This window comes from Prionailurus viverrinus, chromosome A2 (assembly GCF_022837055.1).
Source record: "Prionailurus viverrinus isolate Anna chromosome A2, UM_Priviv_1.0, whole genome shotgun sequence".
Classification (NCBI taxonomy): domain Eukaryota; kingdom Metazoa; phylum Chordata; class Mammalia; order Carnivora; family Felidae; genus Prionailurus; species Prionailurus viverrinus.
The window spans coordinates 16,462,042-16,476,067 of record NC_062562.1 but is presented as its reverse complement, the minus strand read 5'-3'; the positions used below and the strand labels follow the sequence as shown (position 1 = coordinate 16,476,067).

The window sequence follows — 14,026 nt, the reverse complement described above, 5'->3', positions numbered from 1 at the left end:
TTTCTAATATTTATTTTTGAGAGAGAGAGAGAGAGACCATGAGTAGGGGAGGAGCAGAGAGAGAAGGAGACAGAGAATCCAAAGGAGGCTCCAGGCTCTGAGCTGTCAGCACAGAGCCCGATGGGAGGCTTGAACTCACAAGCTGTGAGATCATGACCTGACCTAAAGTCAGACGCTTAACTGACTGAGCCACCCAGGTGCCCCTGAAGTAAGGATTTCTAATATTGCTTACATTTGGAGATTTACTATGGTCCTTATATATACTGACCCTACTGTCTCAAGTCTGGTTGCTCTTCTCACTTAACATTAGGATTTGGAACAAGTCACTTAATCTTCATTTCTCTTCTGGACTATTCATTCGAGTGGCTGTCAAATGTAGTTTATTTAAAAGTTTTATTTATTATTGAGAGAAAGCAACACGCGAGTGAGCAGGGGAGTAGCAGAGAGAGAGAGAGGGGGTCAGGGGATTCAAAGTAGACTCTTCTGACAGCAGAGAGCCTGATGCAGGGTTTGAACTTACAAGCTGTGAAATCATGACCTGAGCTGAAGTCAGATGCTTAACCAGCTGAGCCATCCAGGTGCCCCAAGTGTAGTTTAATTACATGTGGAATGTTAGAAGGCAAAAATGGAACAAATTAGCCTGTTGGCTATTGCCTTCAAGCTGGAATTAGCTATATTCTTCTTGCTACCAGCTCATCCTGGAAGAAACTTACGTATTTTCCTACAGTTGATACTGAACATTCAGTTGCCGTTTTTCTTCAGAAATCTGGTTGGCTTCGTGATTGTTCACTAGGGATAACCTCTAGAGAGATGTAAAGATCTCCCTGGTTTCATAGAGTCTTACAGAAGATACCTTAAGCTAATGATATCATTGAATACTGATGATTAATCTTTTGTTCTGACATTCAGAATGCATCAGTAACTCCATTGTTTGAGTACCTGTCACCGTCTTTGCTAAATTGCAACAAAATCTTGTGAAACACATATTATTACCACTGTATGTCACAGAAGACACTGAAGCACAAAAAAAACTTAGGATTTGTGATGACTTTGGAGTGACTTTTAGAATTAGAAGTACTCATACTCCTGGTAAGATTACCTAGAGAGAGATAGGAATTAGCCCAGAGGCACTTGCGTGATTTTTCTATACAATATAAACTGTGTCTGTAGATAATTTATGTGTTTTTATTTGTTTTTATTAACAATTATCCTTTTCCTGGACTAAAAATAATAAAAATATTACAGTCTTAAAACACAGAGTAATGTCTTGGAGATTCTCAGGCAGGTTGCATCTGACGTTGCATACTTTGTTAGCCATGTGCTTTGCACGTTGCTTATTCATTTGTTTTCCAGGGTACATTTACTGATGAGAAGTCAAAGGCTTCCCACCACATTTATCCATATCCTTCCTCTCAAGAGGATGGTAAGTTCATTGTTGGTTGTGAACTCGTTTCACTAGATTTTAAATTTTATCAGATTTATTTAAACGATATAACCCATGTTTTGCAGAAGAGACTTGCAGTACTAAGTAACTTATACAGATTATTTAAATGTAGTTTTCTGGTTTTTGCTGAATTGGCTAACAAGCAAACTAATTCTGTGATGTCCAACTTTCTAATCATTGGACTTTTATTTATTTCTTTGTCGGTTATATTATCTGGGTGTTAAGTTTAGACATGCTTTATGTATTAACTTTGTTAATGTTTGCTATGTTGCTTCTGTTCTCAAAATTAAGAGACATTGCAAAATGAAAGAACATCTCTGGGGAAGATGGGCTTAGTGGCTGTCTGAACAAGGCCTACTATATTTTAGTTTGGTGAATGTAAAATGGTTCAGATTCTGAACTTTTACTTCTGCTATCCTGAAAGTTGATTTTGTTAGTGGCCTGACTTCTATAGAGCTATGGAAACTGATTTGTTGAGAAAGAAAATAAGAATTAATAAGTTAACCACATTAATTTGAGAAACCCATCTCTTATAGGGCTCAAGTCTTCTGGTTAATATAACCTATCCCTGTAGGACATCTATATAAGAAGCCAAATTATGTCAGGTTTGAGTTGCTAATTGCCCCATGCTCAGTACTTTTTCTTGACCAGTGCAATTGTGCTAGAAGTCAGGAACAAAAAGATTACCAGACAATCCCTATATGTTTGAAAATTAAGAAACGCATTGCCAAGTAATCCATGGGGCAAAGAAGAAATTACAATGGAAGTAGAAAATCTTCAGAATTAAATGATTATGAAATGAATAATAAAGTGCAAGAACATTCTGTTGGATGCAGCTGAAGCTGTGTCCAGAGAGAAACGTATGTTTTTAAATGTGTATGTTAGGAGGGCACCTGGGTGGCTCAGTCTTTCAAGCATCTCTCTCTCTCTCTCTTTTTTTAAAATTAATTAATTAATTAATTTTAATGTTTGTTTATTTTTGAGAAGAGAGAAAGACAAAGTACAAGCCGGGGAGGAGGGCAGAGAGAGGGAGACACAGAATCCAAAGCAGGCTCCAGGCTCTAAGCTGTCAGCACAGAGCCCATTGCGGGGGATTGAACCCACAGGCTGTGAGATCCTAACCTGAGCCAAAGTTGGATGCTTAACTGACTGAGCCACTCAGGTGCCCCTTAAGCATCCACCTTTTGATTTTTGGCTTAGGTCATACATCATCTCACAGTTTGCGAGATCGGGCTCTGCGTTGATAGAGTGGAGCCTGCTTGGGATTCTCTCTCTCCCCCTCTCTCTCTGCCCTTCCCTGTCTTGCGCTCTTGTGCTGTCTCTCTCTCTCTCTCTCTCTCTCTCTCTCTCTCTCTATCTCTCTCAAATAAACATTAAAAAAAATATATTTATTTATATTTGGGAGAGCACAAGCAAGAGAGGGGCAGAGAGAGGGGGACAGAGGATCCGAAGCGGGCTTTGCGCTGACAGCAGTAAGCCTGATGTGGGGCTTGAACTCAAACTGTGGGGTTATGACCTGAGCCAAAGTTGGAGGCTCAACCATCTGAGCCACCCAGGTGCCCCAGTAAATAAACATTTTTTAAAAGTTGTGTATTAGGAAAGAAAGACTGAAAAATCGGTGGTGCACACATCTTTCTTATGAAATTGGAAAAATAATAGCAAATTAACCTAAAGAAAGAAGGAAATAATTACAGACAAAACTTAATGATGTGGAAAATAAACAGCAAGGCGTGCTCAGCAGTGTCAGAAATGGCTCTCAGAAAAGATCAATGAGGCTATTGCAATTGTTCTGCAAGTAAGCAGGGAAAAAAAGAAAACAAAGTAGAGAATGGAAGGGAGACATTGCTACGGATCCTACAGGTATTGAAAACAATTACAGGAGGTTAGGTTTGTTTGGTTGCTTTGTTGCTTCTGTGTTTGGTGTTAAATCTAAGAAACCATTGCCCCATCCAGAGCCCTGAAGTTTTACAACCTGTCTCCTCTTCTGAGACTTTAGTTTTGCTGTTACATTTAGGTCTTTACATCATCAGTGTGATAACTAAAAGTTTGATTTTATTTGTTACAGTCAGAATCTCAGCCCTGTGATTGTTGTGCTTTTATAAAGTGAGAAACTTCATCCTTCATTGTTGAACAGGTTCTCAGCCTTTATCCTGTTAGGTAATAGCCACTGATCTCCACTAGATGGGGGTAGTGGATTGCTGTGGTATTAGAATACTGATTCTGTTGCAGGCTGTTTCTCCAATAAGACTGATAAAAAAAACTTTTAGCATGTGAACTTTATGAAAAAAATCACCTTTTACAAAAGATTTGACCTGTAATTGTTATACAAGCTACTAGTGATTCCTTACTGGTGCTGGTTTTACTTTTCTCCTTGGTTTAATACAACCTAGTTTACTGTGTACTGATGCTTGCTTGATATTATCAGTAGTTACAGCACTACAGTTGCTCTAACTACTGATAATATTCTACTCTAGTATAATCAGTAAGACAGGATTGTGCACACTGTATGATTTACCTTAGAGTAACGGACTGTCAGGTAAATGTTGACCCTTAGCAAAGCCCTGTGCTGGGCTCCCTACATGTATTTGTTTCAGGTAAGTGTGTAGATGATAGCAGTACCAGCCAGAAACACATTAGAAACTATGTTGTAAAATCCTCAAAAATGCCACATGTCTTTAATGAGGACTAGTCAAAATTTTAAATAAAATGTGATATTTAATTGGCCTTAATCTTTTGGTAAGATTTTGGGTATGGCATCCTAGAAGAGAATGCAAAATAAGCAAAAGTATAGAGGTAAAAAATTAGGATCCTTTGCTTATTTTTTAGTTAGACTATGTCTTTATTGTTGAGTTGTGAGAGTTATGTATCTGTCCTCAGTTTGGACTAATTTTTACTCATAAAACTGGTTGTTTTATTGGTTCTGTGTAGCTTATAATCATCTCTGGAAAGAATGTGGATTTACATCTTTAACCTTTAGTTAGTTTTGCTACCAGGCAAACTTCCAAAGGCAATCAGTGCCATAGTTTCTTTCTATCAAAGTCACTTGTAAAAAGGAGGATTTTTTTTTCTTTACCTACAAAAGCTGCACAACCTTTGAAGATAGATTTAGTATTCTTTTTTTTAATTTTTTTTTAACGTTTATTTATTTTTGAGACCGAGAGTGACAGAGCATGAACGGGGGAGGGTCAGAGAGAGAGGGAGATACAGAATCTGAAGCAGGCTCCAGGCTCTGAGCTGTCAGCACAGAGCCTGACGCGGGGCTCAAACTCATGGACCTTGAGATCATGACCTGAGCCGAAGTCGGACGCTTAACTGACTGAGCCACCCAGGCGCCCCTAGATTTAGTATTCTAAAGGGCAGCTCTTATTAGTTAAGAGTCAGTATATTTTGTCACTACATAGTGAGTTATGAAAGACCCACTGACCTCTTCACTTTTTCCTTGGCCATTTTGAGAAATCAGGCTAAGGAACAGTGCTTGATTTCTTCCTTTTCACATTTCTTTCAAGATAGTCGGGTGAGCAATTGGATGCTTGAAAAAGAACACAGGCACTGGACACTCAGCTGGCTTTTGATCTCAGGGTTGTGAGTTTGAGCCCCATATTGGGTGTGGAGCCTACTTAAAATAAAACGCGCGCGCGCGCACACACACACACACACACACACACACGTATGTGGTCTTTCATGCCTTTAGTCAGTGAACCTGGGGCTATTTCTTGTTGAAATTGGCAACGTAAAGCCCCTTTTACTTAGCTGGTTTCACTTTGTTGTTCTATTTTGCTATTTCTTGGGTTTCAAAGGGCTTACTTGACTAGTTCCCTCTGAGCAATAGAAACAGGTTATTAAGCTAAATTTAGACTACCAAAGAAACAGACACACAAGTGCTGAAATGTAGATATAATCCAACTATGATTAAAATCAGTAAGAATCATCCTGTTGTATAAATTTGCACCTATCTTTGCTAAGGAGGCTCAAAATAAAAATATCCAATGTGATCATACTGCTTACATTGTTGATGGAAGGACTAAATTAACAGGATGCCATTAAAAAATAGTAAAAATAGTATTGATAAAAGCTTTGGTGTAGCACTGTGTGAAGTACTATAGGATGCCAGAGGCAGTAAATATAGAGGAAGAAGACCATGTAGTAAAACTTCCATCAAGGACATGAAGCATGACTTACACCTTGAAAAATGTACAGTAATTGTAAAGCTTCACACAAAAAGGGAGGAGAGGTTTTACATGGAAAATATGGCAGTAAAGAATATATAGTGTTCATGATTTAGATGGAATTGCAGACAAACTGGCAGGTGGATAGGAGGAGAGTATTTTACTGTGTGGACAATTGGATTTGCTAAGAGCAATGGGTAATAGGTCTAGAATCTAGTAATTCTGAATACATGGCTGAAAAACTTCTCCTTAATGTGATAGACACAATGTTTAATTATGAGAAGAATTTTTTGGAGTTTGCTTACTAGCAAACTAAAAATTCTAAGTAGAAATTTAGTTAAAATAATAATTTATTCATTTATTTTGTCAGCCCGACTAAAGTATTTTCTTTTTCCCTTTCAGAAGAATGGTTGAGACCGGTGATGAGAAAAGATAAGCAGGTGTTAGTGCACTGGGGGTTTTACCCAGACAGGTAATGTCGACATGTCCTAAGATATGGGACAAAGATTTTTAATCTCCGTGCAAGCCAGACTTATTTACATGTAGTTTCACTTTCTCAATAATGACAACTTTGTTTCATTGCTTGATCTCACTTTTTGAGTATTACTGATTTTTCTTATTTATGGAACTCAGTTCAGTCACATGGCTTTATTTATCTTAATAAACTGATAGGTTGCTGCATTTGCCAAAGCACCCCTTTAGCACAGTATTAGAATGCTAATCTAGATTTGTTTCCTTCAAGAAATGAATTTTTCTCTCTAATATTTTATGACTATTTTATTTATTTTTTCAAAAAAAGTATTCATGCCATACTATAAGGGATGAATTATTTTATGTCTAAAGAGGAGACTTTTTCTTCTTGGCAGAAATTTATTTCCCTAGTGTTATTATTACTTTGAGATAATCATAACTCATAGTGTTTTTCAGTTTTCAAATATAAAGAGTATTGTAAGAACTAGATGTTAGTGATGTTAATGAAAATGGTGGTCCTTGTTTAATTAGTATTACACCTACATAGGATGCTTCCGAATAAAGGATAACCTTCCATGAAGTTCACGAGAGTCTGTCCATTGTGGGTTTTTGATGTCAGACCAGTCTTCCTTCACCTATACCCCCATCCACTTTTAGCCTTCTCATATTATTGGAAGCAAATCCCAAATATAACATTTTAATAGTAAATATTTCAATATGTATTTCTAAAAAAACAAGGCCTCATTTAAAAAAAAATGGTAAAGTAATATTACTGTCAAATCTAAAAAAACTTAACAGAGTTTCTTAATACAGTGTCCTCTATCCAGTCGTTGTCATATAAGTGATACATATGATTACTTTATAGATTGATATTTGTTGAAAGTAGAATTCAGCCACATTTTGTGATTCATTGATATATTTGTAAGCACATTTTTCAGTTTCTAGGTTCTGTCTCTGTCTTCCCTACTCCCACCACAGGCATTGTATTATTGTATTATTTAAGAAACCAGGTTCCTTGTCCTGTAAAGTTTACCACACTGTGCTTTGGTTTTTTTTTTTTAATGGCATCACTGTGGTGTTTTTGAACATGTTTCTCCTTTCTCTGTATCTCCTTTAAATTGGTAGTTAGAGCTAGAGTTGATCAGAGTCCATTTCAGTTTATGGAAGGAATAAGACTGTTGGATAGGTTTGTATTTTTCATCATCAAACGATGACACATTATGTCTGGTTATGCACTCTTTTTAAGTTAATCTATTTGAGTCTCTCTATTTTACTTGTAAAGGTATTTTTGAAGAAGAAAATAATGTTTTTAGATACGTTCAAAATTTGAGGAGTATATGCACAGTTTTCGTATAGGTTGAGTTTATTAGGACAAGATTAAGTCAGTTTGCTAATCAGCCTCTTCTGAACCAGAATTGATTACTTTAAATGAACTAACAGGTTTTTAATATTTAAATGCTTTCTGTTAAAACATTTCTAGTCTTGAGGCATCAAATAGTCCTTGGTACTGTTAAACCTTCCAAGGGTGTAGGAAGTCTTAATAGGAAATCAGTTTGCCCTTTGAAACATTTAGGTGGAAACTCGAATTTGTGATGACAAGCTTCGTAAGTATACAGTTGAAATAAATTTTATAATAATAAGAGATGTTAAATATATAACAGTAAAAACATGTTAGCCTGTTTGCCAACTTTTTCTTTATGTATCACGTAAGATAAAGCATCTAGTGTGAGTCTTGTCTTCTCAAGGGGCCTTGTTCACTGTTCACTTTCTTTATTAACTCTACAGCAGTCCCCCTGACACCCTCATCTGCAGGGGATTTGTTTTAAGGCTCCCAGTGGATACCTGAAACCATGGATAGTACCAGACTTTTCATATGCTATATTTTTTCCTATATGTACATACCTAAGGTAAAGTTTAATTCATGAATTAGGCACAGTGACAGATTAACACCAATAACTAATGATAAAATAGAATGATTGTAACAATATACTGTGATAGAAGTTATGTGAGTGTGGTCTCTCTTCTGTCAGAATACCTTATTGTACTGTATTCACCCTTCTTGTGATGATGGGAGATGATAAAATGCCTTCGTGATGAGTTGAAGTGAGGTGAGTGACACAGGCACTGTGGTGTTGTCTTAGGCTGCTGTCGACCTTCTGATGAAAGGTCAGGAGGAGGACCATCTGTCTTCAACCATGTTCGACTGGATAACTGAAAGTGTGGAATGGGGGACCCTGGGAAGGGAGGATTGCTCGAGTTTGTGCCTTTCTATCTTTATAATGTTTTGAACTCAAGACTTTGAGAGAATGTAAGGTTATCAGACTCATCATTGTAATCTTTACCTGGTATAATTCATAACTTGGCAAAGGAACTTTTTTCTCCAACTCATGTTTTAAGTGTTACTGGGAAACTGACCAGAGTGCTGTGAATAGGTATGTAGAGCTGTGCTTGTTCGACGCTTTTGAATTAACTTCTGAGTAGTAGCTACAGGAAGCCCATGCTTGTTACCATACTTGTGTTTCATTTAGGTATCTCTTGGTTTTACAGTTAATTTGTTGGCTAGTATAGTAGCATTGACACAGTTTCAGTTTGGTAGATAATTCTATGCTCATTTCAAAATTGTGGAGGAGCAGGAGGAGTACTTGAAAGAGCGAACCCGTTGAGCAAAGAGATGTGAAGATAGGAGGGTGAGCCATATGATTCCTGGGTAGTGAGGAGCCTCTGTAAAGGGCTTGAAGTGGCCACTGCCTGGCATATTTAAAGAACCCAACAAACGCCCACATGCCTTGACTATAACATGAGTGAGGGGAGAGTATTAGGAGATGGACTCAGAGTGACAGTCACAGGACTAGATCATGAGGCCTTGGCAATCCAGTAAGGATTTTGGCTCTTACTTTGAGTTGTGTGGGAGTTGTTGGAACATTTTGAGTAGTGATAATGTGGACTGACTTGATTTTCAAAAGGATCACTGTGGCTGCTTTATGAAAAATTGACTCGGGCTTTGGGCAGAAGTAGAAGGGTGAGAAGTAGATAGATACTGGGCATATTTTGAAGGTGGAACAAACTATAGAAGTTGCTGATGGTTGGATTATAGGAGGTGATTGAGAGTGAAGTCAGGGATGTCTCCAAGGCTTTTGGCCAGAACAACTGGAAAGATAGAGTTGGCATTTACTGAGATGGAGATGATTGCCTAGGGCACGTTATTGAGGTGGCATTATGTGTTTAAATTCAGTGTTCGTTTTTGAAAGCCTTAGTAAACATGTAGGTAGATACAGAATTGGCAGTTGGATTCATGAGTCTGGCATTTAGAGAAAAGGGCAGATGAGTATATAGTTGAAGCCATAGGGTTGTGTGAGATCAAGAGGATGAATAGACAAGAAAGGGATTGTTTCAAAAACTGAAACTTAGGACTTTCCAGTGTTGAAGAGGTTTGGGAGAAGAGGAGAAACTGGCAATGAAGACTGAGGAGAGGCTGGTGACTAGAAGGAACATTGGAGGATACTGCTGTCTTAGAGGCCAAGTGAGGGAAGTGGCTTTGAGGAGAGAGTAATCTACCCATTAAAATTCTGTGCACTGAGGCTTGAACTTTGGATTTAACAGTGTCAGGATCACTACAGACCTCTACAGAAGAGTTTTTTTGTCAGAGTAGCAGAAACAAAAATGTATGAAATATTATGTTACTAGATCCTAATAGTATTTCTAAAATATATTTTACCTTTTGATGAAAAGTCTTTTTAGTGAATGAATCTGAATTCTAATCTGTTTTTCCCTTTTCTCATTTCCTTTGTAGCTATGATACTTGGGTCCATAGTAATGATGTTGATGCAGAAGTTGAAGATCCCCCAATTCCGGAAAAGCCATGGAAGGTGAAGGATCCCTTTTTAAAAACATTCTTGTGTAACTTAGTAGCATTTCTCAGCTCTTTTCCATAACTATGTTTCAAGGAAATACAGAATGAGGATCTTTCTTTCTTGTCGTCCTATTAAGATATCCATGGCTACGAGACAGTGGTGTTTGAGGAGACCCCAGAATCCAGTTACCTTGTGGTTTGAGACAATTGAGAGAGGCGCGTGAGGAGTACGGTTGAACATTGGTCGTGTCATTTAGGAAGGCTGGAAACCGTGTTCATGGCTCTTATTATAATAGTCATTTCTATTCTAGTCATTGTAATAGTAATAATCCACGCATTAACTCTTAATTTCTTGATTTTTTAAGAATGTTTATTTTTGAGAGAGAGAGGCAGAGGAGAGAGAGAGGGAGACAGAAGATCTGAAGTTGGCTTGCACTGACAGCAGAGAGCCCCATGCACATGGGCTCAAACTCATGAACTGTAAGATCATGACCTGAGCTGAAGTTGGATGCTTAACCAGCTGAACTACCCAGGCGCCCCATTTTTTGGCTTTTAACATGGAAGTAGTTCTGAAAGTTGCAAGAATAATGCAAAACAAAATGCTGCTTTATGCTCTTCCAGATTCGCCTGTTTTTCGTTATTTAGGATATTAAAATTTTTTTTTTAACATTTATTTATTTTTGAGACAGAGAGAGACAGCATGAACAGGGGAGGGTCAGAGAGAGGGAGACACAGAATCTGAAACAGGCTCCAGGCTCTGAGCTGTCAGCACGGAGCCCGATGTGGGGCTCGAACTCATGGACCAGGAAATCATGACCTGAGCCGAAGTCGGCCACTTAACCGACTGAGCCACCCAGGCGCCCCCTAGGATATTTAATTTTTGAAGCAATATTAATACCTGATACAGAGCCTATATTTTGTTTGCACCAAATGTCCCGTTGATAGAGTAAATTTTTTTTTAATTTTTTTTAAAATTTATTTTAATATTTTTATTTATTTTTGAGACAGAGCATGAGCAGGGGAGGGGAGAGAAAGAGGGAGACACAGAATCCAAAGCAGGCTCCAGGCTCCGAGCTGTCAGCACAGAGCCTGACACAGGGCTCGAACTCACAGACTGTTAGATCATGACCTGAGCTGAAGTTGGACGCTTAACCAACTGAGCCATCCAGGTACCCCGGTAGAGTAAGCTTTATACTGAGTCTCTTCCCTGATCCAGGATCCAGTTCAGGATCACACATTGCATGTAGTTGTTAGATCTTTTTAGTCTACTTTAATGTTGAAGTTTCAGCCGTTTTCTTCCATGACACTAGCAGTTTTGAAATGTATAAGCTAGATTTGTGTGTGTGTGTGTGTGTGTGTGTTTTTAGAATGTCTGAATCTGAATTTATATGGATATTTTCTCGTTATTATATTTAGGCTATGCATTTTTGGCTGCAAAACTACTTCAGTGGTATTCTGGTCTCAGTGTGTCACATCAGGGGGCATGTGTTTTGATTTTTCCCATTATGGCTCATTGTTAAGGTATTATCTGCCTGGTTTTCCCACTGTAACATTACCATTTTTCTTCTTGAAATTAAAAATATGCAGAAGTACTTTGACATTATATAAATATCCTTTTCTTCATCAAATTTGTATCCCTAAGTTTGCTCACTCGTAAGTAATTCCTGCCTGATTGAATTAGTTACTACTAGTGGTTTTCTCACTCTGTCCATTCTATGCTTGTTACTGATATTTTACATGGTAATGAGCTTTCTTTTCTCCCTCTACACGTATCTATAGTCTCACTATGCAGTCGTGGAGCAGTGACATTATTGCCATTCTTCACTGTGATGAATGGTCCAGAATTTGGCCAGTGGGAACTCCTTTAAGCTGCCTCCTGTGACTTTTTGGTATTATTCGATTCATTTTTGCATATTTCCTATTTTCTGGGACAAAAAGAATTTCCAACCTCTTCTTGCAGTTCTATATCCCAGTCCTGGAATCAGTTATTTTTGCAGGGAAATCTCACTTTCCATGAGAAATGGTAATTATACATAGTTTCTATTGGCTGTTTTATGTGGTATGCTGAACACTTAAAAATATTAGATGTTACACCTGATTCAACCTAGTTTGAGTTGTGTGACGTTCAGAAAGACTTAAAGCTTCAGATTTCATATGAGGAAGCTGGGATTAACAATTTAGTCTTTTTTTGAAACCCTTTTATTTGGAAATATTTTCAAACTTAAATTGCAAGAGTAAGAATAGTAGGTGGCATACCTGTACACTCCTTATCCAGATTTGCCTATTTTTTACATTTTACTCCCATTCTGGCCTATCACTTCTTCTCTGTGTGTTTTTATTTTTTATTCATAACCTTTTGAGATAAAGATGCAGGGGCGCCTGGGTGGCGCAGTCGGTTAAGCGTCCGACTTCAGCCAGGTCACGATCTCGCGGTCCGTGAGTTCGAGCCCCGCGTCGGGCTCTGGGCTGATGGCCCGGAGCCTGGAGCCTGTTTCCGATTCTGTGTCTCCCTCTCTCTGCCCCTCCCCCGTTCATGCTCTGTCTCTCTCTGTCCCCAAAATAAATAAACATTGAAAAAAAAATTAAAAAAAAAAAAAAAAAAGATGCATATATCACAGGTCTTTAAGACATGTTTGTGTTTCCTAAGAATACGAGATTCTCCTACATGAGCACATTGCGGTTGTCAAATTCAGTAAAATTTAATGTTGCCACAATACATTACTGTCTGTATTCCAATTTTGTCACTTGACCCAAAAAAGTTTTTTTGTAGCATTTTTTTCTGCTACAGAATACTGTTTAATATCAGCTGTTACAGTAAAATATCCTGTCTCTTTCGTTCCTTTTAACCTGAAACATTATCCTGGTATTTCCTTGCCTCCTAAGACATTTTTGAATTTGAAAAGAATATTTCTCATTTGGCATTTGTGATCTTTTTTAATGGTTAAATCAGGTTCTGTATTCTAGCCAGAATATTGCATAAGTGATGTTGTGTCCTTCTCAGGGCGTCATACTGGGAGGCATGGCTTGTCCATCTGTTACTGGGTGGTGACACTGATCACCCAGTTAAGGTGTGCTGTGATGGATCCACTGTATAGTTCCTTTCTTTTTTTTTTTTTTTCACTTGCAATTTATAAGCAATCTGTAAGAGATTCTTTTAGACCATACAGATACCCTGCTTCCCATCAAAATTCTCCATTCGTCACCCAGATTTAGCATCAACTTGAAATTCTTGCCTGAGCCAGTCTTTTCTTTGATGATTGCACAGTGATAATTTTCTATTCCAGCCCTTCCTCCACATTTACCAGTTGGCTTTCAGAGTTCTATAAGCAAGAGCCCTTCCTCTCCCCTTATTTGTTACCAGTATGGATTTATGGAGTTCTCGTTTTTCAGTGGTCAGTAACTTATTTAATTATTTTCATGCTGAAATTATTTTGCATTTGTCTACACAGGGAAGAATTGTCTAGTCCCAATTTCCAGTGTACTCCCTATGAGAAATTGTATTGGATAATTCCTGTTATAAGCTAGGTCTGTGGTTTAAATATCTGTATGTATATAACATTCAGAAAACCCATCATTTTATTAATTCTTACTCAAAAACATTAACAAAACAAGAGAAGTTGCCATGTAAAGGGCTTGTAAGAATCCTGACTCTGATTTTCACTTCTCCACCCACTCCCCTACCTTGGCTATTCCTGAAAGGTTTCCAGAAAGCACCTGTGTACTTGAAGCTCTGTAAATGTTCTCTTTCGTCATTCCTTAGAATTTTGTCGAATGCATAAACATAAAGACATCCTTCATGCCTAGAGCAATGGCTAGCTTTGGCCTATTGCTGTTGAATTTTTATCAGTGGTTTTCATCAAGATAAAGATGACATGATTAGTGAAATAAGCCAAACAGAGAACAGTAAATACTGCATGATAGTGCTTTTATATGGAAGTTCTAAGTTCTATGGAAGTTTTATATGGAAGTTCTAAGTTCTAAGGTAAAACATGGTGACTATAGTTGATAACACTATTGTATAATTGGAATTTGCTAAGAGAATAGAACTTAAAATGTTCTCACACACAAGGAAGATAAGTATGTAAGGTGATGGAT

The 14,026-nt window shown here is 37.8% G+C and overlaps 1 protein-coding gene across 2 annotated transcripts in view; it reads left to right on the top strand.

The window, feature by feature from the left end:
• The window catches only part of SMARCC1 (SWI/SNF related, matrix associated, actin dependent regulator of chromatin subfamily c member 1), a 179,588-nt gene that overhangs the window by 38,709 nt on the left and 126,853 nt on the right, over positions 1-14,026 (top strand). For both annotated transcript variants that reach the window (XM_047845105.1, XM_047845110.1), the window contains exons 6-8: positions 1,354-1,423; positions 6,013-6,082; positions 9,872-9,947. In XM_047845105.1, the coding sequence (XP_047701061.1) occupies positions 1,354-1,423; positions 6,013-6,082; positions 9,872-9,947 (216 nt within the window). The remainder of the gene's footprint in view (positions 1-1,353; positions 1,424-6,012; positions 6,083-9,871; positions 9,948-14,026) is intronic.